At 47.8% G+C, this 25,895-nt stretch overlaps 1 protein-coding gene across 1 annotated transcript in view; it reads right to left on the minus strand.

The window, feature by feature from the left end:
• The window catches only part of EPHB1 (EPH receptor B1), a 644,782-nt gene that overhangs the window by 441,467 nt on the left and 177,420 nt on the right, over positions 1–25,895 (minus strand). Inside the window, exon 2 of the mRNA XM_049870453.1 lies at positions 23,958–24,022. Within this exon, the coding sequence (XP_049726410.1) occupies positions 23,958–24,022 (65 nt within the window). The remainder of the gene's footprint in view (positions 1–23,957; positions 24,023–25,895) is intronic.

A 25,895-nucleotide genomic window follows, 5' to 3' on the forward strand; every position in this document is an offset into this window, starting at 1 on the left:
CTGAGCACTCGACTACCAACAGAAACGGTGGTGGTTTGAACCCGCCCGTAGACACCTTGGAAGAAAGGCCTGGTGATCTACTTCCAAAAGTTCACGGCCTTGAAAACACTATGAAGCACAGTTCTACTCTGCACATACGAGGTCCTCACAAGCCACAGTCGACTCGGCAACAACTGGTTTGATGAGTCCAGGCAAGAGATGACGTGGGCTTAGACCAAACTGGTGGAGACTGGAGAGAGATTTTAGGGTAGAAACTCTAAGCCCTTACTGAGCTGGGGCGGGGGGTGGGCAGGGGGGAATGGGAGTTTGGCCAGAACTAGGGAACCATGTGTTCCCTGAACACTTCTTCACTCATCAGTCCAGGTTCTCCAGTCAGGCTTTAAGCTCCCCTTGTGTCCCCAGAAACACTGCTTCCCAGGTCCTTAGGAATCCTGATTCCACCTCTCCTCACTCCTTCCTTTAAAAAAGGAGAGTATTACCATAGACACCCACTTTCCTATTAGGGGCCAAAGTTCTTTTATACAAGGCCTGTGCTGGCTCCAGTCCTACCCAACACTACTTTCCTGAAAGTCTCCATTCAGTGGTCACTTCTCAGTTCCCACCTCTAGACATATGATACATTGCCTCCTCTGTTCCTTCCCGTAATTCTCTCCTCCCATGAAAACAACAACAAAACACCACGATTTGTTTATCAGATTGACAAAAAATTAAAAAGATAAAATATCGCATCTTGGTAACAATGTGGGGAAAAGGGTACTGTTCCAGCCTACTGGTGGAAGTGTAAACTGGTGAACTCATTTTTATAAGTCAATTCAGTAGTTTCTATCAACACTTCAAATGTTGGGAAAATCAAATCAGTGGAGAAAAGGTGAATTATTAAAAAATAATAAAATAAAATAATAATCTGGAAAAAACATAACTTTGTATCCATACCTCATACCTTACTCCTGGATCAATGCCCAGTGAATCAAAGATTTAAACACTAAAAATTTAGCCATGAAAAATAGTTAAAGAATCCAGGTGAATTTATACATGCTAATTGTGACATGAAAGCCAGAAGCCATAAGTGAGCAGATTAATAAATTCAGCTGTACACAAATTTGTTTTTAAAAAACCAGCATGACAGAAACAGCCATAAGCAAAGTCAAAAAAAAAAAAAAAAAAAAGATGAGAAAAAAGTATTTGTAACTTATCACAAAGTGTTAGTTTCCCTTAATGTATAAAGAGAACCTACACATCAATAGGCGGCCCCTGACTTGGGCAGATGGTTTGCATGCGACACTAACCTGAAGTCTGGCAGGTCAAACCCGCTCAGCAGCACCACAGAAGTAAGGCCTGGTGATCTTCCTCTGTTAAGATCACAACCAACAAAACCCTACAGAGCACACAGGGCATCGCCATGAGTCAGAACTGACTCCAGGGCAACAGGTTTGGTTTAATGGATTCCATAAGAAAACAGAAAACTGGGCAACGGATATCAAATACCTATTCACTAAAAAGGAAACAGATACAGCTCTTAAACATATAAAAAGATACTAAGCCTCACTCATTTTAACCAAAATAGGAATTAATCACACTAAGATGCCCGCCCCATCCTCCACGGTAACCCCCAAGAACAAACAAAAGGCTGATAACACGTTGTATTGAGTGCAGGAGGTAAGCATTCTGATACATGCTTGGCCAAAGGGCAAACTGGCTTGATTTGTACGGAAACCTTGGCTTTATTTATCAAAATTACACTGCATATACACTTTGACCTAGCAGTTCCACTTTGAGGATAACCCCTCAGGTATACTTTCATGTATTTGAAATCAGGTACACAAAGCTATTAACTGCGGCCACCACCACCTCCAGAGCCTCATGGGAACCTGGAGGCAGCTGGACCTGAGAGGATCATGGGTCTCCAGACAATGTAGCAGCAATCTCAGAATTTGTTCTGAGTAGGACATCCGGGAGCTTTGCACAGTCATAGTGGAAAGCTGAAATTCTCACTCGTCCACTGGGATGGGGGCTCAGAGTCTGGAATAATTGGAGTAAAAGAAAATAAGATTGGAGGATATTTCTTGTGCACCTTATTTTAGGAGTGCCAATCTGACTGTAGTCCTCCCTTCTTGGAGCTCTCAACTGGGCTCTTTGTTAATGTCCATCAACTGGTGAATGAATAAACATAATGTAATGTATCCACACAATTGAATACTATTCAGAAATAAAAAGAAATGAAGTCCTGATACATGCTACAACATGGATGAATCTCAAAGACAGCATACTGAGTAAAGGAAGCCAGATGCAAAAGACCACATACTGTATAATTCCATATACACCAGTGTCCAGAAAAGTCAAACGTATAGACAGAAAAGTACCTGCCTGGGCCTGGGGCTGGGAAAGGGGAGTGACTGCAAATAGGCATATGGGGTCTTTTGAGGGGTACTGGAAATGTTCTAAAATTGGATTGTGTGATGGATGTACATCTTTAAATTTACTAAAAATCACTGAACTGTACACTTGAAATCAGTGAACTTTATGGTATATAAATAATACCTCAATATAGCTTTAAAAACAAACAAACAAACAACTGTGTTACCTGGTCCAGCCTATATTTCAACACCGTAACAATGCTAGAGTGGTCTCAATTATCCACAAATAGCATGCCCATGGCAACTTCAGTGGCCCTGCTTAGCCTGTCCCTCTACTAGGCATGTCCTTTCCTTATCCCTACTACAGAATCACTTGAGATTTCAGCCCAGAGGTCAGTCAGGAAGTTATCAGGCCAAAAGGTCCTTCCATCCCCAACACACCTAATTTGTCACCAAGACCTACCATTTCTTCCAGAACAATATTTCTTCTATCTGGCCTCTCTCTAGCATTTCCACGGCCACTGTGCTAGGGGTGACATTACCTCATGCCTGGACTCATACCCTGGCCACTAGCTGGTCAGAAAGTAATGACACCAAATGAGACAGGGGATGGCAAGGACCCAAGCCCAGGCCATATCCTCTTACATCAAGACACAAGATCATACCATATCTGTCCATTGCTGTTGCTGTTTATGCTCTGACTGACCCTTAGTGCCCTTCTCCTTTCCCCCCGCCCTCCACCATCTGAACTCCTCCAGCATCAGAATCAGAGAGTAGCAGACTTGGCCACTATAGATCTGGTTGACCAAGACCTTTTGTTGACAAATGAGCAAACTGAGGCCCAGAGATATTCAATAGCTGGCAGAGTCTACTTCTCTGCAGCTCCCTCCTTCAAGGCAGCGTAGGTTTCATTTCCTTTTTTGCCTTCCCCAACTTATATTAAGCTACCATTTTTCTGAATGCTTAAAGCATGATTGAGTTTATTCTACACAATTTAGCATTTGATAATATGCTGTTGTGAACTATCCTTTAATTGCTTTGTGTGTGACTTCTGTCTCCACTACCAGCCTGTGAGCTCCTTAAGGACAGGGAATTATGTTTTGACTAATTTATTAGTTCGTTTCAACAAGTTAAATAATTCCATGTATCTAGCTTTGCAATACTGGTATTGCTTGACAGCATTTTATTCAGTTCTTTCTGGGGCTAGTGAAATCCACAGGTTTCTCAGGGGTCTACCATCATTCCCCTGCCTTCTCATCTCTTGTCCTGGGAGGTCTCACCCCCACACATGACATGAACCACCATGGCGTATGCCACCAGCCTTGACCTCTTCCCACATTTGTACATACAGCTGCCTGCTGGATGCCTCCCAGTAAACACATGAGACTCACCATCTTGCTCTCTCCAGTCCTTCTGCAGTCTCACATCTATCTACAGATGGCATCTCAGCCACTCAGTTCCCCATGTCAGAAATCTAGAAAGCACTCTGGACTCTGCCCTCTCCATTTCCCATCACAGAGGGACACACCAAATCCTGTGTCTTCTATCTCCTTCATAACTAGCCTGCCCTTCTTGCTCCATTGATTTCTCTCTCTCATTGGATTCAGTCTTCCAGTCATTCTCCTGAACTCTCCTGCCCCTGGAGAGCTGGGGCTGCGTTGGAAATCTCTCCATATTCTCAGCTCTTAGCCTCAACAGGAGTCCCTGGGTGGCACAAACGGTTAACACATTAGGCTGCTGACTGAAAGGTTAGAGTTTCAAATCCACACAGAGGCACCTTGGAAGAAAGGCCTGGATATCTACTTCAAAAAAATCAGCCATTGAAAACCCTATGGAGCACATGGGGTCACCATGAGTGGGAAGTGACAATCGATGGCAATTGGTAGTAGGTCTCAATAAATGCCGGGTGGTGAGTGAACCTGCGAAGTCCTGGTCTGTTCCTTAACTTCCCTGCCTCCTCAGCCCCTGGTCCTTTGCTGGGGACTTATTGCAGAAACCACCACACTAACCCGTCCCTGGGAGAAGAAGAAACAAATCAGTGTTGCACAACCAACAGAATATTAATTTTTTTTTCCAAAGGGCACTATTATTGATGTAAATGGACCACCTGTCCTTGAGATAAGCATAATAAAGAAAACAATGACACCCATTAGAAAGCACTTGTTCAGGCTTTCAAACCATGACTTTGATGTATGAGAAAGACACCTCTAGGTCCTTGAACATCTAGGTTAGACTTGCTTATAAGAAGCCAGCACTTTCAGGTCTTGTTGCTAGAGCAGTCCAGAGTGTCTGCAGACATTTGGGTAGTGCATACTGACTACTTAAACCCTGACGGCGGAGCGGTTAAGAGCTATGACTTCTAACCAAAGGGTCGGCAGTTCGAATCCACCAGGCACTCCTTGGAAACTCTATGGGGCAGTTCTACTCTGTCGTATAGGGTTGCTATGAGTCGGAATCAACTCGATGAGAATGGGTTTGGTTTTTTTGGTTACTCTGTGTGTGTGTTTTTTTGTAAAATATGTTATCAAGACGCATATCCATATAAACCGTCCCTCCTCAAAACCATTGCCGTGGGTGTCTACCCTGCAGTCCATCTATACCACCTTTTAGAAAAGTCTTCAGAGCCTCTGACTGAGGGTGGATTCGAATTTTGGAAACTGGCAAAGGTCATTTGGAGCCAAATGAATCAGATGATGGACAAGCTAAGAAACAATATTTTTTAGTCAAAAATGAAGAACAACTATAAAATGAAGTTAAAAGAAGCAAACTGATTCCACTATGTGTGGCTGAAGACAGCTCCAAGCACGGAGTCTCAGGAAAGATTTTCGACAGTTGGCGCCTCCCTGGACTGCTGCCACTTCCCCCAGGCAGGCCAGGCCCCTCCCAGAATGCACAAGGTCCATCACAGTGCTGCATCAGGATAACCTCCATGGGTAGGGCACTTCCTCTGTACACCACCATTTAAGATGGGGATAGAAATAATTGAAATAGGCTGTTCAGCCACTATTAGCCTAAAAAGATCCCAGGTATTCTGATTTCTTTCAAACGCAGCTACTTAACTCATTCTCTTAACAAAGAACTGATGGAGGCCCAGGGACTCTCCTGGAGACCCAGGGGATCCGATAAAAAGTCAGATAATGTTAAATGCTATTAAGGGGCATGTAGGCATCCCTGAGTGGCTTAACACGCTCAGCTGCTAACTGAAAGGCTGGAGGTTCGAATACACCTAGAGGCACCTTAGAAGAAAGGCCTGGTGATCTACTTCTGAAAAATCAGCCATTCGAAGCTCTCTGACACACATGAGGTCACTGTGAGTTGGAATTGACTCAAGGGCAACTAATTTTTTAAGGAGACACAGAAGGACAGTGAGCAGTAAGGTCATCAGGAAAGGTCTCTCTCTGAGCAGAGATCTGAATGACACACAGGAGCCCGCCTTGAGGGTGCCTGGGGAATTAGCACTCTAGGCACAGACCCTCCAGAGCAGGAGTGTGCCAAGAAAGAAAGGCGACCAGAGTGGCTGCTGAAAAGCAAAGAGCAAAGGAACGGTGGGAAGAGATGAGGCTAGAGAGGTTGCCAGGGGTCAGGTGGACCCCATCTCTGCCAGTTACAGCTCTACAACCATAGGAAACTTCCTGGGCTTCAGTTTCCTCATCTGCAAAATACTATTTACCTTGCAGAGTGCTGCAAGGACTGAAAGATAATGAAAGTAACTCAGCAAGCGTTATGCCTGCCATAACTACCATTTTACTGAGAACTAATTATTATCATTACTATTATGATCATCATCATCACTATTATTATATTAACCTTAGGATCCACCTCCAGCTGAATCATCAGGGTGTGGAAATTGTCTCCATCTTAGATAAATAATCCTGTCCTTGGATTGGCAGAATGAAGGGGTGAATGAGTGAACTCCCTCTCCTTACAGACACAGAGGGACAGTCTGGAAGTCCACGCCCTCCTCTTCCCTGAATCTGCTGGGCTTGCCCCTCCTGGCTTCAGCATGGGTTCTCTTCCCTCAGTCAGGCAGTCCCTGGAACAGTGGTGACAAAATTTGACACAGCTTACAGGCTTTGTCCCATGCAGGAGTCTGTATTTGGGCACAAACCACTGCCTCGGGAACCTATTGCATTTCAGACGGTTGTTGTTACTATGCCTTGTGGCACCATCCCAGAAATTCCCTAGCACTGGCTCAACTAGGGACACGTAAAGACCCACCTTCAGGCCTAGTGGCAGAGGGCTGCCTCTTTGAATGAGACACCCACTGAGGCCCAGGCAGCACAGCTCTCAGAACCTACAGGAGGCCTGAGACTCTTTAGGGCAACAGTTCACATAGCCAAGCCTTCCCCCAGTCGACCTGGACCCCAAGGACACAGCTCCTGTGTAGACAGTAGACAAGCCTGAAAGAGCTCGGATATTAGACAAGCTAGAGGGGTAATTAAAATGTAAAATGCTGTCCATGGGGCATAAATTCCTACAAGCCCTGAGGGATCTACTATTTAGTGCACCTACCAACCCAAGGCAGCCGTTTACTCAATGGCTCCCCCGAGGGCCTGGAGCACTAGGGCACCTCCCAACATACTTGATTTACTCCCCAGATGTGCTGGGCTGAGAGGATACCAATAGTGCCCCCTCCCCGCTAATTCGTGACCTTAGGCCCCCTCACAGAGCCCCATACAGTGTGCCAGAGATGGGTGGGCACTGCTTTTGAAAGCCCACCACCTTGGAAAGGCTTCCATATTGAAGCAGCACAAAGCAAGTCCCTAACCACCAATGCACAGCAAGGAGGGCTCGCTCCTTGGGATGCACAGGTGCAAAGGGCTGAAGGTTAGGGACATAATTAGATAATATGGCAAACATAAGCTCATTGTTTCCCCATGCAGTCTCAAACTTGGTGCAGAAGTACAGGAAATGCTATATTGAAGTGGGAGATGTTGTCCCCAAGGGGAGCATGTCTGAATCAATAGGAAGGACATGGTGTGCTTCTCAAAAAAGGGCCGGGGTTAAGAAGTACTCTGTAACCCTGCCTGCCCCAGAACCAGAGATCATGGTGACCCCTCATTTAGCACAGGAGTTAAGTCCACAGGGCGAGGACTCAACCAGACCCAGCTGTGTGACAGTGGGCAAGTCTTTAAGCCTCACTGAGCCTCACTGTCCTTCTCTGTGGCCCAGGGATGCCAACAGTACCTACCCCACTAGGTGGTTGTAAGGATTAAAGGTGATAACATGTGAAAAGTACAGCACTTCAACTGGAGTCAGTTATTGTGGGCATTAGCTCTCCAGAGACACATGCTGAGCCTCTCTCTGAGCACAGGTCGCTGATTTTTCCTGATTCGAAGTGTTGGCTCGCCCTCCATGATGTGAATGCTCTAGACTCTCCAGTCTGCCCTGTCTCCGGGTATGTGTGTGCGCACGTGCGTGTGTGTGTGTGTGCACACGTGCATGCGTAAGTTGGGGTGCTGGCATGGCCTAGGTGAATCCTGGGTGTGGCACTACTTTGTGTGAGCCCACTCTGGCCAGGTGAGGACCTGTCACTGCTCAGACAGCCCACTGCTGAGGGAACACCCCTGCACCCTGGCACATTCCACACCCAGGGTTCTGCCAGGACACAAGAAGAAACACTGCTGGCTTGTGCCTGGGAGGGGACTCCTTGTTCACAGCCCTGGGCCACGTAACAGGCCCTGCCTGGAGTGGGGTCCTCAGCCATTATGACAGCTGCTGCTGCTGTTGACACTGCAACAGTGACAATTTCATCCTTCTGACAAGACCCCTTTAAATAATTCGCAGGGAGCTAGGGATTAAGACAACGTTTCTCTCTGTTTCTGTTGAGATTTAAAACACCTCCAGCTGGGGTGTTTAAAGAGCGTATAATGGACTGCCCTCCTTGGATCTCCCCTCCCCCTTCCCTCCTTCTTCCCATTTCCCAAACTCATCCCCCACCCCACATGCCAGCCCTATAACAAGGAGGCTCAGAAAACAAGGAAAAAAAAAGAGGGAACCAGAGCTTGGCTGGTTACTATGGCAACGGTGGCAGGGTATTCAGCTGTCATTATCCCAGCGCCTCACACATGTGATTATCTTAAGCTGTCGATTGAATGTGGTCCTCCAACGCTGCCCAACAAGGCCTTGTTGAACAAGGGAGGGGCGGGCGCTGCAGGCCCCAGGACCCGGCTTCCTAACGCTACTGCTCAGCCCAGACCTGGACTCCATTGCTGGAAGAGCCCGCCTTACCCCCAGGAGAGACTGGTGGCATTTCACTTCGGCGTGGAGGGATTTCTGCTCTGACAGCATAGCAGAGACCAGCATAAAGATGGGCCGTCATGCTGAGTTATAGGCTGGGGAAACGCACTCCTCATTCCATGAGCTCACAGTGCTTGGACTTTGCGTGGCCATGTGAGCTGCCACAGAGCTCTGCTGCACTAGAGCTGGCCAGCTGGAGCTTTCCTGGACACAAGAGAGCCAGCCATGGGGGAGGAAGCAGTTGGGCCTTTTCCAAGGAGCTCTTGGCTTCTTTCCCATTCTCAGAGTGGAGGGAAATCTGGCCCTGGGAAGAGGACCCCCATCACCACTCCTCCGTCCTTTCTACCCTGCCCCCCACCACCAATTGGGTGGGAATATAGCCACCACATGTGACCCACTTCAGAGAACTATTTCTTCCTGGAACTGAGACTGCTGGAGCTTGGCCCTGGGAAGCCTGCGGAGGACTCCAGAGTCTTTTGAGAATTACCTCATTCCTTTGTTTCCTGGACTATGCTTCAGATCAGCTCTGGGTTGAGGTTTCCAGGTCCATAGGCATTCTTTGAATGATATGATCACTGGTCACCCCCACTAGACATGCTTCAGTTTTGCCAACATCCCTTTAAAAAATCCAGTTCTCAGAATAAGCCCATTCCAGCGCACAATGGGGTCACAATCACCTGAGGCTTGCCCTTGGACTTCTCTGAATGTCTGAGCTTGGGCTGGCTTTTCCTGAACCTCCCTTCTTTGCTCATCCCCCGTGAAGATGTGGCCAGGTACACACGAGACCCCACCACCTGAGTGCTGCCCACCCGAGTCACCCCTGGCTTGTTGCTGCTCAGTTAATTTTCTGCACTTAAATTCAAATATAGACTGATCCTGTTGGTCTGATGGTAGAGCTCTGGATGAGCAGGGTGCATTTCAATTATACGCCAATATCTTTCGTATTGACTGTCCTTTGAGAAAGCCCACAAAGACACTGGCAAACATGCTAGACATGCCTGTCTCCACCAGAAAGAGTGAAGAGCGAGATAGTGTGTATGGAGATGAAGGTGTGCCACAGCTGTAACCCCCACTTCTATCAGTAGAGAGGCAGTTCATGTGGAGGAGGGGCTGGTTCAGCAGAACCACTGCAGAGGCCGCTGAATGGGATAAAGCAGCCCCCGAGGCCCACTCACATCTCTCTCTCCCCAGCTCTCCCTTCCCAAGGAGAGTTACTGAACGTTTGCCAAGGATGAGAGCTGCCCCACCAGGGCTCCTCCATCATCACCAGGGAGCCAGCGTCTGCAGAGACCACCTGTGTCCTCCTCTGGATCCTAGCCAGGCCTCACTCCTGGACAGACCTTATCCGCTCTGTGAGTGGGGCCTGCCCCCCAGGCTCCTCCAGGACTTGCTGCTCTCTTCCCCCAAACCAGGGTGTCACAAACCACCTGCTCCAACTCCCTCCTAGAGGTTGCTTTAAAAATGATTCATCGGGTGCCTACTATGTGATACTACTCACTGATCCATGGCTTTTAAAACATACCTTTTCCCTTTGTAAGAAGCTGGAAAACATTTGCCTTTCCTCACTGGCCTCCTATTCTGTGGTTTCTCAATGCTATAGGACAGTGACTATAGGATCCCTTCTGTATGCCCCTTCAGGGCAAAGCTACAGAGACAAGAGTGTGCTTTATGGTCAGATGGGCCAGGGCCAGTTCTCAGCAGCACTAGTCCTGTGACTTTGAATAATTGTTCTGAACCCCAGTGCCTGCTCTGCAAAATGCAGAAAGTACCACCTACCTTTCAGGTCCCTGGTGAGAATTCAGTGAGGTAATACAAAGAATGTTCAATGCCTGGAACACAGTTGGTACTTAATTAATGGTAACTACAGTTTTTTTTTTTTTTACAGTTATCATTATTAATAATAATAACACTGTTATTCATAACAGTATATACCCTCTGATGTTATTCCTGGGAGAACCACAACCTAACAGTAAACTTTGGAATGCTGATTTTGTACTCAGGGGCTTCTCTCAGTCAGTTCCCACTCCCATCTCCTGAAAGTTAAGCCCCTCAAATGAGAGTCATCACTACCACTAGTACTAGGGCAAGTGGCATCACACTGAGCTTTATAGTTAAAAAGACAAACACAATTTAATCCTCCTGACCACTCACTAAATAAGATCTTACATTACTCATGTTACTGAGGCAGAAAATGGGCTCAGCAAGGTTAAAGAATTTAGCAGGAAGTGGGACTGAACCCAGGACATCATATTCCAAAGCCTGGGCTTGCTCCTTTATACTACTAGGAGTACAGTGGGATTTAGGCCAATTTATTCTAACACTTTTGGCAATAAGCAATGGTAAAGGAAAAGGTATCTACCAAGGGCTGCCATGTTCTCAAAAGTACTAGTTTGCTGTAGTGTAGTGGGTTTCTCTTATTACCTTTCTGGCCTTGGGTTTATAATTCTGCTGAAGGTGACTGGCTGGGCCACAATCTTGCAAGGGATTGGCCAGTATACTATGCAAATAGGGTGCATAAAACCACTCAAGAGGATTAAGTGACCTCATAGGAATTGGTTGATTACTACGCAAATTGAATGATTTGTGGGTCTACCAAGAAAATTGGTCTGTTTGTGGTCTGGCTAGGAAGGTCATGCCTTGAAACTGAATATAAAGGCCAATCCCATAGAGGTTGAGGGGGGGCTTCACTGCCATCAAGAAGATCCTGGAGCAGAGTGTGTCCTTTGGACCCGGGGTCCCTGTGCTGAGAATCTCCTAGACCCAGGGGAGAGACAGCTGTAACACTGAAGATGGCAAGAAGCAGCAGCAAGCACAGAAGAGCTCAGCGGCAGAGAAATGGCAGCAGCAGTACGAGCAGCGGGAACCAGGATACTGGTGTGAGATGGTGCAGTGGGCTTGCTGGCCCATGGAGAGAGAGACAGCTGCAGTGGACTTGCCAGCTCCCAGAGTGAGACAGAACTGAGTGCCTTCAGGCAGGAGGCTTGCTGGAGGGGTGGTGCCTCCAGGCACTTGTCAGTGAAGCTAAAGAGATGTAACACTTGGCCAAACAACCTAGAGAAGGCCTGCAGGCTGGCACAACCAAGAGAAGCGCTGTTGGCTGGTACATCAAGAGAAGGGTCTGTAGGCAATAGAAGGAGCTGAGAACTGTCCTGGTTGGAAGCTGTCCTGACTGACGAACTGTGTCCTATCTCCTGAATTGTATCCTACTTCCAAGTTGCTCCTGATCCTGAGTTATAACCTGTTACTTCCCTAATAAACCCCACAATCGTGACTACAGACTATGAGTTCTTTGTGCCCATTACAACAAATTATTGAACCCAACAGAGAAGTAGAGAGTGCCTTGGGGAGTGGGGGAGCTGGTGTCAAAAATGGTGAAAAAGTTGGAGAGTGGAGGTATGTGTGACCTCCACCTCAAAAGAGCTTTGGGCTGCTCCTGATTCTCATCCTTCCTCCTGAATGTTGACAGACTCAGACACTAGATCACACTCAACCCTCCGAGGGCCAGGCTCAGAGTCACCATCTTTCTTCTGACAATCTTGATCTCCCCCTTCTTCATCTGTTTTCCTTCTGCCCATTGTATCTAGACCTCTTAACTCTGCCTCAACTCCCTCCACATGCTTTGCTCTTCTCCAATAACATATCTCCTTCTTCACCAAGGCAACCAGTGTGAGGGAGCTAGGAGGGAGCCTGTTAGGAGAATGAGCCCCTGCTGACCCACCTTAGCTCCACCCTGGTGCCTGTGGCAGGAGCCTTGTTTCTACTGCCCTGAGAGCCACTTGTGCCTTTGCTCTGTAATATCCCCCGAGCTGGCAGGGAGGGGAAGAAGGGACTGCCACAACTGTCAGAGGTAGGTGAGGAGGGGTGTCATGCCTCAATTTGAGAAGAGCTGTCATTGAAAAGTTGGTTCTCAGGCTCAAATACTAACTAGAGAAATGTGTCTAAGGTTGGGACAAGGGACAGGGTGGGGGGAATGCCTTCCAGGGGAGGGTTTTAAAGAAGAGACATCTGTCTGTCTGGGAAAATGAGGGGTAAGCCTGTTTCCAGGAGAGGAAATGTGGGTGAGTGTCCTCTGGCGTTCCCTCCAGAGTCCATGGAAGGAAAAATCTGCTGCTCTGCTGATGAATGAGTCTGCAAGCCTTTTCCAAAAGCAAGAAAATAAATTTGCCAGACAGTAAATTTCTGGTGGACTGCCTCAATTCCCAAAGTCCTTTAGAGCAATGATCTAGAGAAGGCTCTCTCTCTCTTTCTCTTTCCCCTCCATCCCGTCACATCCATACACACACACACACACCCCTACACCCACACAGTCACAGTCATACCCAGTGTACTTCTGCAGTCAATGTAGTAATTAATATTCTAGTCAATGACATTGGTCACCTGTAACATTCCATTCATCTCCCTATTAAATGCACACATGTCCATTAAAAAAAAAAAGGCTCATATAAAAGCCCTGTCCTGTGACAGGGCAACCATAAATGATGGGGCCAGGTAGAACAGTGCCCTTGGCATTCATCTGGACCAACTCTCCTCCCCTAGGGACCCATCCAGCACTGTCAACCCAGCCCACTGGGCTATCACATCTCTCCCCACACAGTGTCTTAAGCCTCATGGACCTGTCTTCCAGCTCCCCAAGGACCGGGCCTCCCAGGCTCTCCTGGGCCCCCTGTGCCTTTTGTCTATCACTGTTTCCATCAGGCAGGTGATTTTAAACTTCCATTCCTAAAAGACACGTATTATATAAAAAAAATGTTTTAAGTGCCTCAGGGTGTTTTGTTCCTCCTTGCTTCATAAAAGTGACATTAATAGCCAGGGAAGAGCACTGCTGAGTGCAATTATGGAGGATGTTTCAGGTATGAAAGCTGTTTGGAGCCTGCTAATGTTTCCTAATTACAGGCCTTTTGGTAAAGAGAGAAAAAGATAAAGAGTGGGTAGGAGGCCTAGGGTGGGGAGCTCTGACTTCTCTCCCTGGTTTACCTGAAGAGGGAAGAGGAGGGGGAGGGAAAAATGAGGGGGGTCAGCAGCCCACCAGTGGGGAGGCAAAGCCTCTCTCTGGCTAAGAAAGCGGTACTAATTCCTGGGTAACAGCTTGGAAAAGAGGATAGCACTTGTATCTTGTACTGTGAGAAAAAACCTTTTACATAGTAAGGCAGAATTCAAGATGCTCACAGCAACTCAGCCTGGGAATTCCTTCTGGAACCCACCCTGCGAATGGTGTGCAAAGCAGCAGTGGACTCTGTAGTGGGCATTTCATTGGGAAGGACAGTATGCGTAGCAGTAGGCACAAAAGCCAGACTGCAGGAGTTTAAATGCCAGCCTCGATGCTGTTGCCATGTGAACTCAGGCAAGTGTGCTTATGCCTTGGTTTCCTCGTCCGGAAAAGGGGTGTTTGTGAGAATAAGTGGGCTCATGGCTTGAAAGCAGTTAGAGCCTGTCATAGAGTGTTACATCTTTTCCCCCTGCCTAGCACCCGTTCACCCTTCTGGTAACTATATCCCGGATTTCCTCTGGAAAATTACTCCTTTCTACCCTTCAGTCCCCAGGCTTCCTGTAGGCTCTGAACAAGCACAGGGGTGGAGCACAGGCCCTCAGTGTCAGCTAATCAGGACTGGGCATTTCCTGGATAAAACCATTGGTTCAGGGCAGGCATGGGATATAAGCCAAGCCACTCAGGCCCAAGCAGAGCTAGTTTGAGAGCTTCAGTTTCAGGGACTAGGAGGAGGTATTTGCTCTTCCCTAGGAAGCATGAACTAAAAAGATTGTAGGGGTTGGAGATGCTGCTCACATCTTATAACCAAGAGGAGCCCAAGCATGGAACCAACATCATGAGAAGAGAGATCAAAGAAGGAGATGGGGTGGGGAAGAAGGAGAGAAGAGACAGATAAAGAGATTCTGGGAATCCGGCACTTGAGGCCACATCAGCCTTTGGACCATTCAGATACTCAAGCCAAGATACTTCCTTCAAAATTGAATTGTACTTTTCTATTTACTGTCACTAGCCACCGAAGAGTTCTGATTGATATGAAAGCATAGGATGAGAATAACTCCCAGTGATCAGCAATCAGGTCAAAAGCACCCAATTCCCCACGCAGTGGCACCATTTAGGGAAGGATGACCAACCCCCTGAGCCCGCCCTTTGCTCACCTGCCCCTGGCATGCTCTGGGATTCATGTTGATGTTGTCGTTAGGCGTCATCAAGTCAGTTCCGACTCACAGCAGCCCTATGTACAACAGAACGAAACACTGCCCAGTCCTGCATAATCTTTGTTATGTTTGAGCCCATTGTTGCAGCCACTGTGTCAATCCATCTTGTCGAGGGTCTTCCTCTTTTTCGCTGACCCTGTATTTGGGGTCCTTCTCCAGGGACTAGTCCCTCCCGATAACATGTCCAAAGTACTTGAGAAGTCTTGCGAGCCTCACTTCCAAGGAGCGCTCTGGCTGTATTTCTTCCAAGACAGACTTGTTTGTTCTTTTGGCACTTCATGGTATATTCAACATGCTTTGCCAAAACCGTTATTCAAAGGTGTCAACTCTTCTTTAGTCTTCCTTATTTATTGTCCAGCTTTCATATGCATATGGGGCAACTGAAAATACCAAGGCTTCGGTCAGGTGCACCTTAGTTCTCAAAGTGACATCTTTGCTTTTTAAAGCTTTAAAGAGGCCTTTTGCAGCAGATTTTCCCAATGCAATGCGTCATTTGATTTCTTGACTGCTGCTTCCATGGGCATTGATAGTGGAATCCAAGTAAAATGAAATCCTTGACAACGTCAATCTTTTCTCCGTTTATCATGATGTTGCTCATTGGTCCAGTTGTGAGGATTTTTGTTTTCTTTATGTTGAGGTGTAATCCATACTGAAGGCTGTAGTCTTTGAGCCTCATCAGTAAGTACTCCAAGTCCTCTTCACTTTCAGCAAGCAAGGTTGTATCATCTACATATTGCAGGTTGTTAATGAGTCTTCCACCAATCCTGATGCCACATTCTTCTTTGTGCAGTCCAGCTTCTCAGATTATTTGCTCAGCATAGAGACTGAGTAAGTATGGTGAAAGGATACAACCCTGACACACATCTTTCTTGATTTTTAACCATGCAGTGCATCCCCTTGCTCTGCTCAAACAACTGCCTCTTGGTCTGTGCACAGTTAAGTGTCCTGGAATTCCCATTCTTCACAATGTTATCCATAATTTGTTATGATCCACACAGAAAAATGCCTTTACATAGTCAATAAAACACAGGTGAGCATCTTTCTGGTATTCTCTGTTTTCAGCCAAGATCCATCTGACATCAACAATGATATTCCTCATTCCACGCCCTCTTCTGAATCTACCTTGAATTTCTGGCAGTTCCCCATTGATGTGCTCCTGCAACTGCTTTTGAATGATCTTCAGCAAAATTTTACTTGTGTGTGATATTAATGATATTTTTCAATAACTTCTACATTCTGTTGGATCACCTTTCTTCGGAAATTCAACATGAATTCTTTGGAATTCATATAGGTGAATTGTCATTCACAAAATCATTTTGCCCAGGGCTGTATTTCTCTTGGATTTGCCTAAATTAGCCCAGTCCTTTCTGTCTTAATTAGCATGACTGAATCATCAAGGGAAGAAAAGAGAGAATTCAGCCTTCCAGAGGGTTGGCAATATGCTAGCCTTTCCTGAGTATTTACTAGGAAGGCTTTTTACACACATTGTCTCATGTATGACACAGTAACCATCCTTACCCCATTCTACAAAGGAGGAAACAGGAGCTGAAAGAGTCTAAATGGTGGGCCCAAGACCACACAGCCAGGGAGCAGCAGATCCAAAATGTGAGCCCGATTTATTTGATGCCAAAGCCTGGGGTCTTAACTGGTAAACCTTAAAGTTTTCACCCATCAGGCCAGATAAATTTCAATCGACTTTTGCTTGGCTTTGGAACAGATGGGGTGTTATGAGAGTGGATTTCTCTCCTGAGTGTGATTTCCTCATTCCCACGAGGTGGGCAGCTGGCGAGGGTGCCTGACAGGGGATCTGACATACAGTGAGAGGGAAGCAGCCAGAGGTTACAAAGAAGCCCAGGACGGTTTGCATGTGGAACCAAGTAGCGGGCGTGTATGGTGGCCCAAGAGAGTGTGCCTGTACTTGTGGACATGTGTCTCCTGTTGGGAGTCAATTTATTAGACAGACATTCCAATGTGTGTTGTTCCCTTCAAAGTGGCCTCCTCAGGAAGCTCTCCACTTAGTCCAATGATCCTCCCATCATTTAAAATATTTCCAGAATTCTAGGAACTGCCTACAGAGGCAAGAGGTGAAATCAGCTCGCTTAACTTCACCATACATAAACACACACATATATTTAAAAAAAAAAAAAAAAAGGTGCCGTTGACGCAATTCCAATTCATGGCAACCCCACGTGTGTCAGAGTAGAGCTGCGTTCCATAGGGTTTTCAGTGGCTGCGACCTTTTAGAAGTAAATCGCCAGGCCTTTCTTTTGAGGCACCTCTGGGTGGAATTGAACTGCCAGCGTTCTGGTTAGTAGCCCAACACTTAACTGTTGAGCCACCCAGAGACTCTGCATACATACACACACACGTATACATATATATATTTAAATATATACACAAACACAGAGAACAAACCTAGGCTCATTAGCCTTGGCTCCAGACCTTTGTCAAATTCCCCCTCTGATGATAAAGATTTGCCAATGTTAACACTGTCAACAGAGTGTGTCACAGGCTGTGAAGGTAGTTCCAAAGGGCAGCACAAATGGAGCGGAGTCCGGAAGCCAATGGAGAGCTCTCTGAGCAAAGAATTCAGTGAGATGTTTACACTTAGGCCACATGTTTCAGAGACATAGAAGCCAACACACACAGAGGCCATCAGTGGCCCAGGTGCAAATAGCCAATGAGCCCATGCCAAATTCAGGGCAAGAATCCAAGTTCTTCAAGAGTTAAAGAACTTTGGGCTCAGATTTCCAAAAAGCAAGCTGGAAAAACTTGGCTATGGAGCGACCTAGGCTTGCCTTTCTAAGCCACTATATAGCAAGGTTTGAAAGCAACAAAGGCCTTCTGGTGGGTTCCCTGGTCTCCTTTATTATGCTTATGTTAGGAGGTGGCTCCATTTGCATCACTAATTATGCTCTTTCCAAAGGTCTTGACATCCAGATGGGTGTTGAGAGGCCAACAAAAAACTTATCACTGGGCTACAATAAACCTAATTTGATCATCTACTAAGTTCAGGGCCCTGGGTTGGAGATGCAGAGAAGACCAAGCCTCTGGTCCCTATCCCAGCCATGGTGGGAAGGAGCATCCAGGAGGGTTCCTCAGAAGGGATGAGAACAGATCTGATACATGAGGGACAGAGCCTGATGCAGGGAAAAGGAAAAGAGTGATGGGGGTGATGGGGGAGTGGGGTAGGAGGGTGGGGGGTGGGAGTCAGACAGCATCTAGAAACTGGGGCAGACAGTAGAGTGGTGACCTTGCAACTATAAAGGCTGATGTTCACCCAGTACAGGCAGTGGCTGGGCCTGGCACTGACTATTCTACTCGTGCGGCCTCTCGGAACTCTCCCAACTGCCCACAGGTCCAGAGATGTGAAGGGCAGGGAGCCTTTCAGGACAGGGCTGCACACAAGGGTTTGGGAGAGATAACTGAAGCCCGATGAGGTGGTCACCAAGGCCAAGGCTGAGGGTTCCCCAGGAGAGCCCTTCAGTGGGAGTTCAGCCCCTCCCTGGCATTTGTCACTTTAGGAGACTTTCTCCCTCTGCTCACCAGGAAGACCTCTGATTTAGGTAAAACCTAAAGGCCTTAAATTAAATTAAAGGCAAGATGCTGGAATTAGATTTTAAAGCAACAGTTTGAGTTCAGCCATAAATGCTTTCTGGTTTTGACATGAAAGATTATGATCGGCTTTCCAGCAATATAACTGAAAAGGATTTATCGGTCATGTGTAGGTGGGTGGTCCAACCCTTTTCCAAACCCAGCATTTCTCAAGTACAGCCACTAAGACACTCAGCCCCATAAAAGAGGTGTCGCTTGGCCTCTCTCCGGGAGCCCCACATTTCAGAGCCCCGTGCACTGTGCGTAGGGGCCACTGCTGAGCCAGCTGGGCCCCCAGTAGAATGTGGTGCCTCCTCTGGACTGGGTAGACCCAGTTCCCTGGGGGATCCCCAGGCTACCAGAACAATGCCCATCTTCTCCATCTTAAGCACACATGCATTGGATCCTGACTGGAGAGAGGTAACCTCTTACCTTTTTCCTTTCTGAGATTGGGGAAGAGAGCACAAGCTCTTGTCTCCTCCCCACTGGTCTCAAGAAGATGTAGTTCACTGACCCAGGACTGATCTCAGCACCATGAGGTTCACGCCCCCTGCACCAGCAGCACACATCTGGCCCCATTCTGGACCACTTCATCACCCAGAAATACTCTGGGTGTCTGAAATCCCAGCTCAGACTCAAGGCCACAAACTCAGGCCCTCTTGTCCCAATCCACCACACCTGTTCTACAGCCTTGCTGTGACCTGCATCTGGGTCCCTGTACTTGGTTACAATGTCTCAGGCCCTCCCAGCTTGGCTTTTGTTCCTGTTGGGTAGATGCCGGAAACCCTGGTGGCATAGTGGCTAAGAGCTATGGCTGGTAACCAAAAGGTCAGCAGTTCAAATCCACCAGGCGCTCATTGGAAACCCTATGGGGCAGTTCTACTCTGTCCTAAAGGGTTGCTATGAGTCGGAATCGACTCGACAGCAACAGCAACAGGTAGATGCCATGAAACAGGACGTCAACCCCCTCTAACCAATATTGTCAGTTCCTGACCCCTTCGGTCCCACCATTCTTGTTCAACCGTAAGTCTGGGTGATCCCACTGCCATGCCTCCTGCTGGCAAAGTCAGGAGTGACAGAGGCTGCAGATCAGGGTCATCAAAGCCACACGGCCTTCAGCCACAACCAGGCCTGTACCCTGCCATATCCCTTCTAAATCTCTCCACCACTCAGTGGCAGTTAGTTCAAACCTTTCCACCTTCCTACGGCCTACTGCTTCACAGACCCACCCCTCACTCTCACTACCTACCTCTAATCTCGAAAAGTAGTTGAGAGGACTTTCTGTTTTATGGTTTCTGTCACCCAACTTGAGTACTTTCAATACCTGTATGGATGCCTTATCTCTGCACTCCTATTTCAACAGAAAAAGCATACCCTCCCCTTGAAAGGCAGATGATTCCACAGCCTGGCCGCTCACCTCTGTCTCTTTCCTCCCCTCCACAAACTGCTGTCTCCATCTCCTCACCTCCTGCTGACTCCCCAACTCTCTGCTTTCTGAATTCTTCCCTGTTTGCCTCTGAAAGCCATCCATGTAAGTCACCTATAGGGTCCCTGTAGCTAAATCCTGCAGCATTTGCACTTTTGTCCCCTCTTCTTCCTTGACACACCCTCCCCCACCCCCTTGGCTTCCATGACAGAAGCCTCTCTTGGTGTCCTCCTACCTCCTAGGACATCCCAACTCAGTCTTCTTTTTAGGCTCTCTCTATTTCACAGGTTTTCCTCAAAGGCCCATGCAAATCTCTCTCCTCTTCTCCCTCCAGACACTCTCCTTTCCCTGGGAGGCTGTGGCCACTCCCTGGGGTCCTGTCCCATTGATGTGAACTGCTTTCTGGTTCCATTTCCAGTAAGTCCAAATGCTGGTGGTGCACCTCCCATGGATGCCCCAGAGGTACCTCAAACCTAACAGGTCCAAAATTGAACTCAGCCTCTTCTCACCCAAAACTGCTTCTCATTCTGCAAGAATGGCATTGACGCTCACCCACTCGCCCATATCAGAAACTCTCAGGTATTCACTCTACAAATATACACTGAGCACTTACTATGTATCCAGTAGTGAACCAGGTGCTAGTTTCTAATGGTGAGACAAACATGCACTCTCCTGGCCACCACAGAGCTTATGATGTGGCTGCAGCAGAGGTGTGGGGTACGAATTAATTAAATAGTAATTTTTTTTTTTTTAATGTAGGGGTATAAAGTTACAACTGTGAAAAGTGCTATTGAAAAAGTGCTATTAGGACCTGTGATGGGGAGTCTGACATGGCCAGGGGTGCTAGGAAGGTGTCCTTGAGAAGGGGTCAAGTGATCTGAGGGCTGAAGGATGGTAAAGAAGTCAGAATGGCTCCCAGTTTCTTGACTTTACAGTGTGCTAAGATGGAGATGAAGCCCATGTGCACGGGTAGGGGAGGGAGAAGACGGTGAATTCTGTTTGGGCCATGCTGAGAATGATGTCCCTGTGAGCATCCAACAGAAGATGTGGATGGGGCAGTGGGATATGTGAGCCCAGGCTAGGGACACACACTTGGGAGTCACCGGTGTGTCTGCATAATTGGAAGTAACTGCCCATGATGAAGGCAAAAGAGAAGAGACCAGGGATGGAGTTCTCCCTCTGAACCCAGGCTGTGGACCAGCCTGACCCTTTGCTGGTCTCTGTAAGTTCTAGACAAGAACACAGGCTAGGCAGCTTCTCAGGACATCAGGTGAAAAACTATCTGGTTGTACGTCTCCCTAAGAAGATCGTTCAGAAAAAGGCAGCCGAGCCCTGGCTGGTAACAAGTGGGGAGGGCATGCAGAGCGAAGCCACCCAGCTGCTGTCTCTAAAGGGCATCGCTTGACTTTGAATGTTTCCCTCAAGGAGAATCTTACTTGGGAAAGATCAGAAGTTTAAAGAAGGCAGGTGTTGTAAACAAAAATCAAGGGAAAAATTAACCATAAATCATGTCAATGTCTTGTGAAAACATACAATCTTCAAACAATAACATAATTTATAAAAGAGTGGCAAGTTCTTAATATTCAGTCAACCTGGATGGGGTGCCACCTCATTGGCCTTGCATAAAGTCCCTAATCAGGGTGGGAAGTTTTCCCTAATTGACCTCGGTGATCCTAAAGAAGATGTAATCTTCTTTAGAGTGGGTAGCAAGGCCTGCAGGCCCTGGCCTGCTCCGCCCCCTGCTTTGGGAAAGACCAGCTCAGTACTAGGCCTTGCTCCCTGCCCCAAGGCATGATGTTTGTGCCTGGGAAAGTGCATTTTTGCAAATGCTGGGACAGAGTGAAAGTGAGAGCCCAGGGGAGAACTTGCACAGGTGAGGTCACAGCTCAGCCCGTGACCTGAATGTCCCAATTAGAACAATCCCTAAGGCGGAACAAGTGCATGTTAGGAAATCACCCTGCTGTTTTGGGTTGTTTGTGACGTGCTGTGGCCCCACCATGCTGGAGATCCTCCTCAGAGTGCAGAGTGGCACTCGGCCCTGGGTTGGAGGTTTCCCAACACAGGGATGGAGAGAGAAGGTCTGGGGCAGACGAGGAAGCCTAGGGTCACCCTAAAAGGCCCTGGTAGCACAACGGTTAAGTGCTCAGCTGCTAAGTGAAAGGTTGGCAGTTTAAGCCCACCAGTGGCTCCCTGGGAGAAAAGACCTGGTGATCTGCTCCCATAAAGATTACAGCCTACGAAACCTTAAGGGACGGTTCTACTCTGTCCTATAGTGTCGCTATGAGTTAGAATCTACTCAACCGCACACAACAACAGGGTCACCCTGCTCCAGGGCAACTTCACCTCCTTGCTGGGGATGAAGAGCCCACTTGCTCCTCCTCCTTCCCTTTCCCTTTGTGATCAAATCCTGCAGCTTACCCATCACCCAAGCCAGGAACATAGACATCATTGCCACCTGCCTCCTGTCCCTCACCCATCCAGTGCCAAAGGCTACCAATTCTTCCTCCTTCTCTCAAACTGCCCTCTGAGTGTCCTGTTTTAATTGGACTCTTCTGACCCATCCAAGACAGGTGAAAGAGCCTCTTAAATGTCTGTCTCTCAGCTGTTTTCCACACTCCTGCCAGCAGATGCGACCGTTTTCTCCTCCTGCTCAGGATTCTCCCCAGTACCAGGGGCTTAACTACAGAAAATAGCACCTAGGGTAATTAGTGTTAAGTTGCTAAATGATCTCTCACACCTGGGGATGGAAACTGTGATGGCCAATACAGAAAAAACCAAACTCGTTGCCATTGCGTCAACTCTGACTCATAGCGACCTCATAGGACAGAGCAGAGCAGCCCCACAGAGTTTCCAAGGAGTGCCTGATGGATTCAAACTGCCAATGTTTTGGTTAGCAGCCATAGCACTTAACCACTACACCACCAGGGTTCCCATGATGGCCAACAGAAACTGCTAATTGCTGCCCTGCCTCAAGCAGTGCCCAGTGCATTGCACCTACCTGCCCCTTCTCTCCTAACCCAGTTAGGCCTCTACCATTACCTACAGGATAAAGTCCAAACTCCTTACTCAGCATGGTGGTCCCCATCTCTCAGCACTGTCCATATCCTGCCATGTTCCAGACATACAGACGCTTCTCTCTCATATCTTTTCATGACTCTATCCCTTCATACCTGCTAGTCCTCCTATGGAATGTCCTTCCAGACGCCCCATTTACCACCGGTCAAACTGCTACTGACCCACTAAAAACCAGCTCACGAATACCTTATAGTGGTTGCTATGAGTTGGAAGGCTTTAAAGGCTTTTTGTCTCCCACTGTGCTTTCTCCCACTTCTGTGCCCACACTTGCCCTGGACCTTTCCACTGCATCAAAGAAAGATGTACGTCAGCCTATTTATTAACATGTTTTCCCCACAGAGGACCATGGGCTCCCCAAGACTGCTCCATCTTTGCATCTTCAGGGCCTGACCAACCACACGAACACTGAACGAATGAATGAAGGATATGTCTCTACGGCAAGTTCCAGGTGAAGAAGAGCTCTCTCCAGTTAAGCTTTGAGTGGGCTGGCTTCAGCTGGGACATGAACACATGTTTGGAAGAGTTATCTTTCTCCTCCTGGTAAACAGAGGTGCTGGCTTTCCAGAGCAGGGAGCTGAGGCCAGAGGAGGAATTTGATGCCACCTGTGGCCCTCCCTGTACACGGCTTCACTGGGCCTTGGGCCTCTCAGGGTATGTCAGAAGTGACTCTGCCCATCAGGCTTCTAGCCCAACAGAGGCAGAGATTTGAGCCCTTCCAACTGCCAGCCCCACCCTCTTGCCCTTGCCCTCTCTGCAGTCCAGTGGGCATCAAAGATCCCCAGGGCTACTGGCCCGGCTTTGAGCAGGCACTGCCCCATTCCCATACAGGCATGGCCCTGGTGGCCTAAGGGCCAGCTCCCTGGAAGGACTGTGCCAAGAGATGGTTGATGTCATGGAACTCGGGAACAGGTCAGGTCTGAGACCTTGGAGCTGCCTCTGCCTGTATGAGCAGTGGACACAAACATTTACACCCACATTCTACTCCTTAAGCTTACTAACCCAGCTCTGCCCCAGCCCTTGCCCTCTTGCTGAGGACCACGCGATAAGACCAATGGCCTGATACTCACCCCTGACGCTGGATTGGCTGTCCAGCCCAGCTCTGCTGTAGCTGTCCTGGTGTCCATTAAAGTTTCTGTGGATCAAAAAGAGAAAAACTGGTGAGACAGTGGCCCTTATGTCAGTGAAGTTACTCATAAAACAATAAAATGTCAGTGCTAGAAGGAGCTCAGATTTAGAGTCCAAGGCTCAGAGAGGGGAAGAGGTCTGCCAGGATCACACAGCTCATGACAGTTGGATGCAGCTCTCAGGTCTCCTGACACTAAGTCGAATGCTCTCTCCCTGAATGACCCCAAGTCACTTGTACGGGACAGAGTCAATCCGCCCACCCACCACCGTACCCTGTGAGATCTGGCTTCTACTGGATCACCCTCCCTGGAGGCTCTTCCAGGCCCACGCAGACCCAGTAGCCAAACTTAATTCCTTCCTCAGCCGTTCCTTTACGCCCACATTGCTCCTTCGTCTCCTCCTCTGTCCTGTCTTCCTTTCACCCACACACTCTCCTCTTCCTCCCTTTCAGGCATCAGTGTTAACACCCTTAGACGACTACTCATCAATTTCTCTGCTCTCCCAGGACTCAACCCTCCTGCCTGTTTGCCTCTGGGCCCAAATCCACATCCACTGCCTGCCCCCGAGACCAGGACTCTTACAGCTTTGGCACAGGCTTCACCAGACACAAATGTGCATCCTAAACCCCGGCTCATGCAGCCTACTGTCAAAAGTAATTAGACACAGCAGTCAGCTCCCTGGCTCCCTCCTCCCTATGGCCACAGAGAGGGCAAGACAGGTGCCTCTGCTGCTGTGAGTTCCCGGGAGCCAGCGAGGCCCACCGTGTGGGCAGTGCACACTCCAGCATCACTAGGCAGCAGACAGTGGGCACAGGTTGGATATCTGTTATAATGAGTTCCTAGGAGACAGAAGTGAAGTGTCTTGAGAACAGAGCACCTTTTTCTTCTTTCTTTTTGTCCCATCAGTCCATTATGGACCGCCACCAGCCTGCACCTTTCAACGGAAACTGCTCTCCAAAGGCTGCCCATGAGCTCTCCGTACGCAAACCCAAAAGCCTCCGTTTGTTTCGTTGTTTTTTTAAACAGTTTTATTGCGTTATAAGACATTCAGTAATCGCACATAAAGCATACAATTTGATGAGTTCTGTCACACATCTGCCAGTTATGCCGGCTGCCCTAGAGTCGACTTCGACTCACGGTGATCCCACGTGCGTCAGGGCGGAACTGTGCTCCAGAAGGCTTTTTTTTTTTTTTTGATGTTTTTTATTTATATAGTTTTATTTTGTTGTCGTTGTTGAGAATATATACAGCAAAACATACACCAATTCACAGTTTCTACATGTACCATCTACTGACACTGATTACAGTCTTCAAGTTGTGTAACCGTTCTCACCCTCCTTTTCTGAGCTGTTCCTCCCGCATTAACATACATTCGCTGCCCACTAAGGTTCCTATCTGATCTTTCGAATGGCTGTTGTCAATTTGATTCCATATAGGTAGTTCTTAAGAGAGCATAATGCTCAAGGCTCAAGACATTCTTTACTAGTTAGGCTAAACTACTCTTTGGTTTTAAGACTACAGGGCATATTTTTGGTTTAAGGTTTAAAGTTTATCTCAGGGTAATACTTTCAGGGGTTCACTCAAATTTCTTGGCTCCAGGAAGTCTGAAATCCATAAGAGTTTGAAATTCTGTTCTGCATTACCCGCCTTTTGATCACGATCCTTCTATGCACTCTTCAATCAAAATGTTCAGTGAATGGTAACCAGGCACCATCCAGTTCTTCTGGTCTCATGGCAAAGGAGGCAGTTGGTCATGGAGGCAATTAGTCACACATTTCATCTCCTCCTCCTGTTTCTGACTATTCTTCTTTCTCTGTTGCTCCAGGCAAATAGAAACAAATCGTTGTGCCTTGGAGGGCCGCTTGCAAGCTTGTAAGACCC

The sequence above is a fragment of the Elephas maximus genome, chromosome 26 (genome assembly GCF_024166365.1).
Source record: "Elephas maximus indicus isolate mEleMax1 chromosome 26, mEleMax1 primary haplotype, whole genome shotgun sequence".
NCBI classification, from domain to species: domain Eukaryota; kingdom Metazoa; phylum Chordata; class Mammalia; order Proboscidea; family Elephantidae; genus Elephas; species Elephas maximus.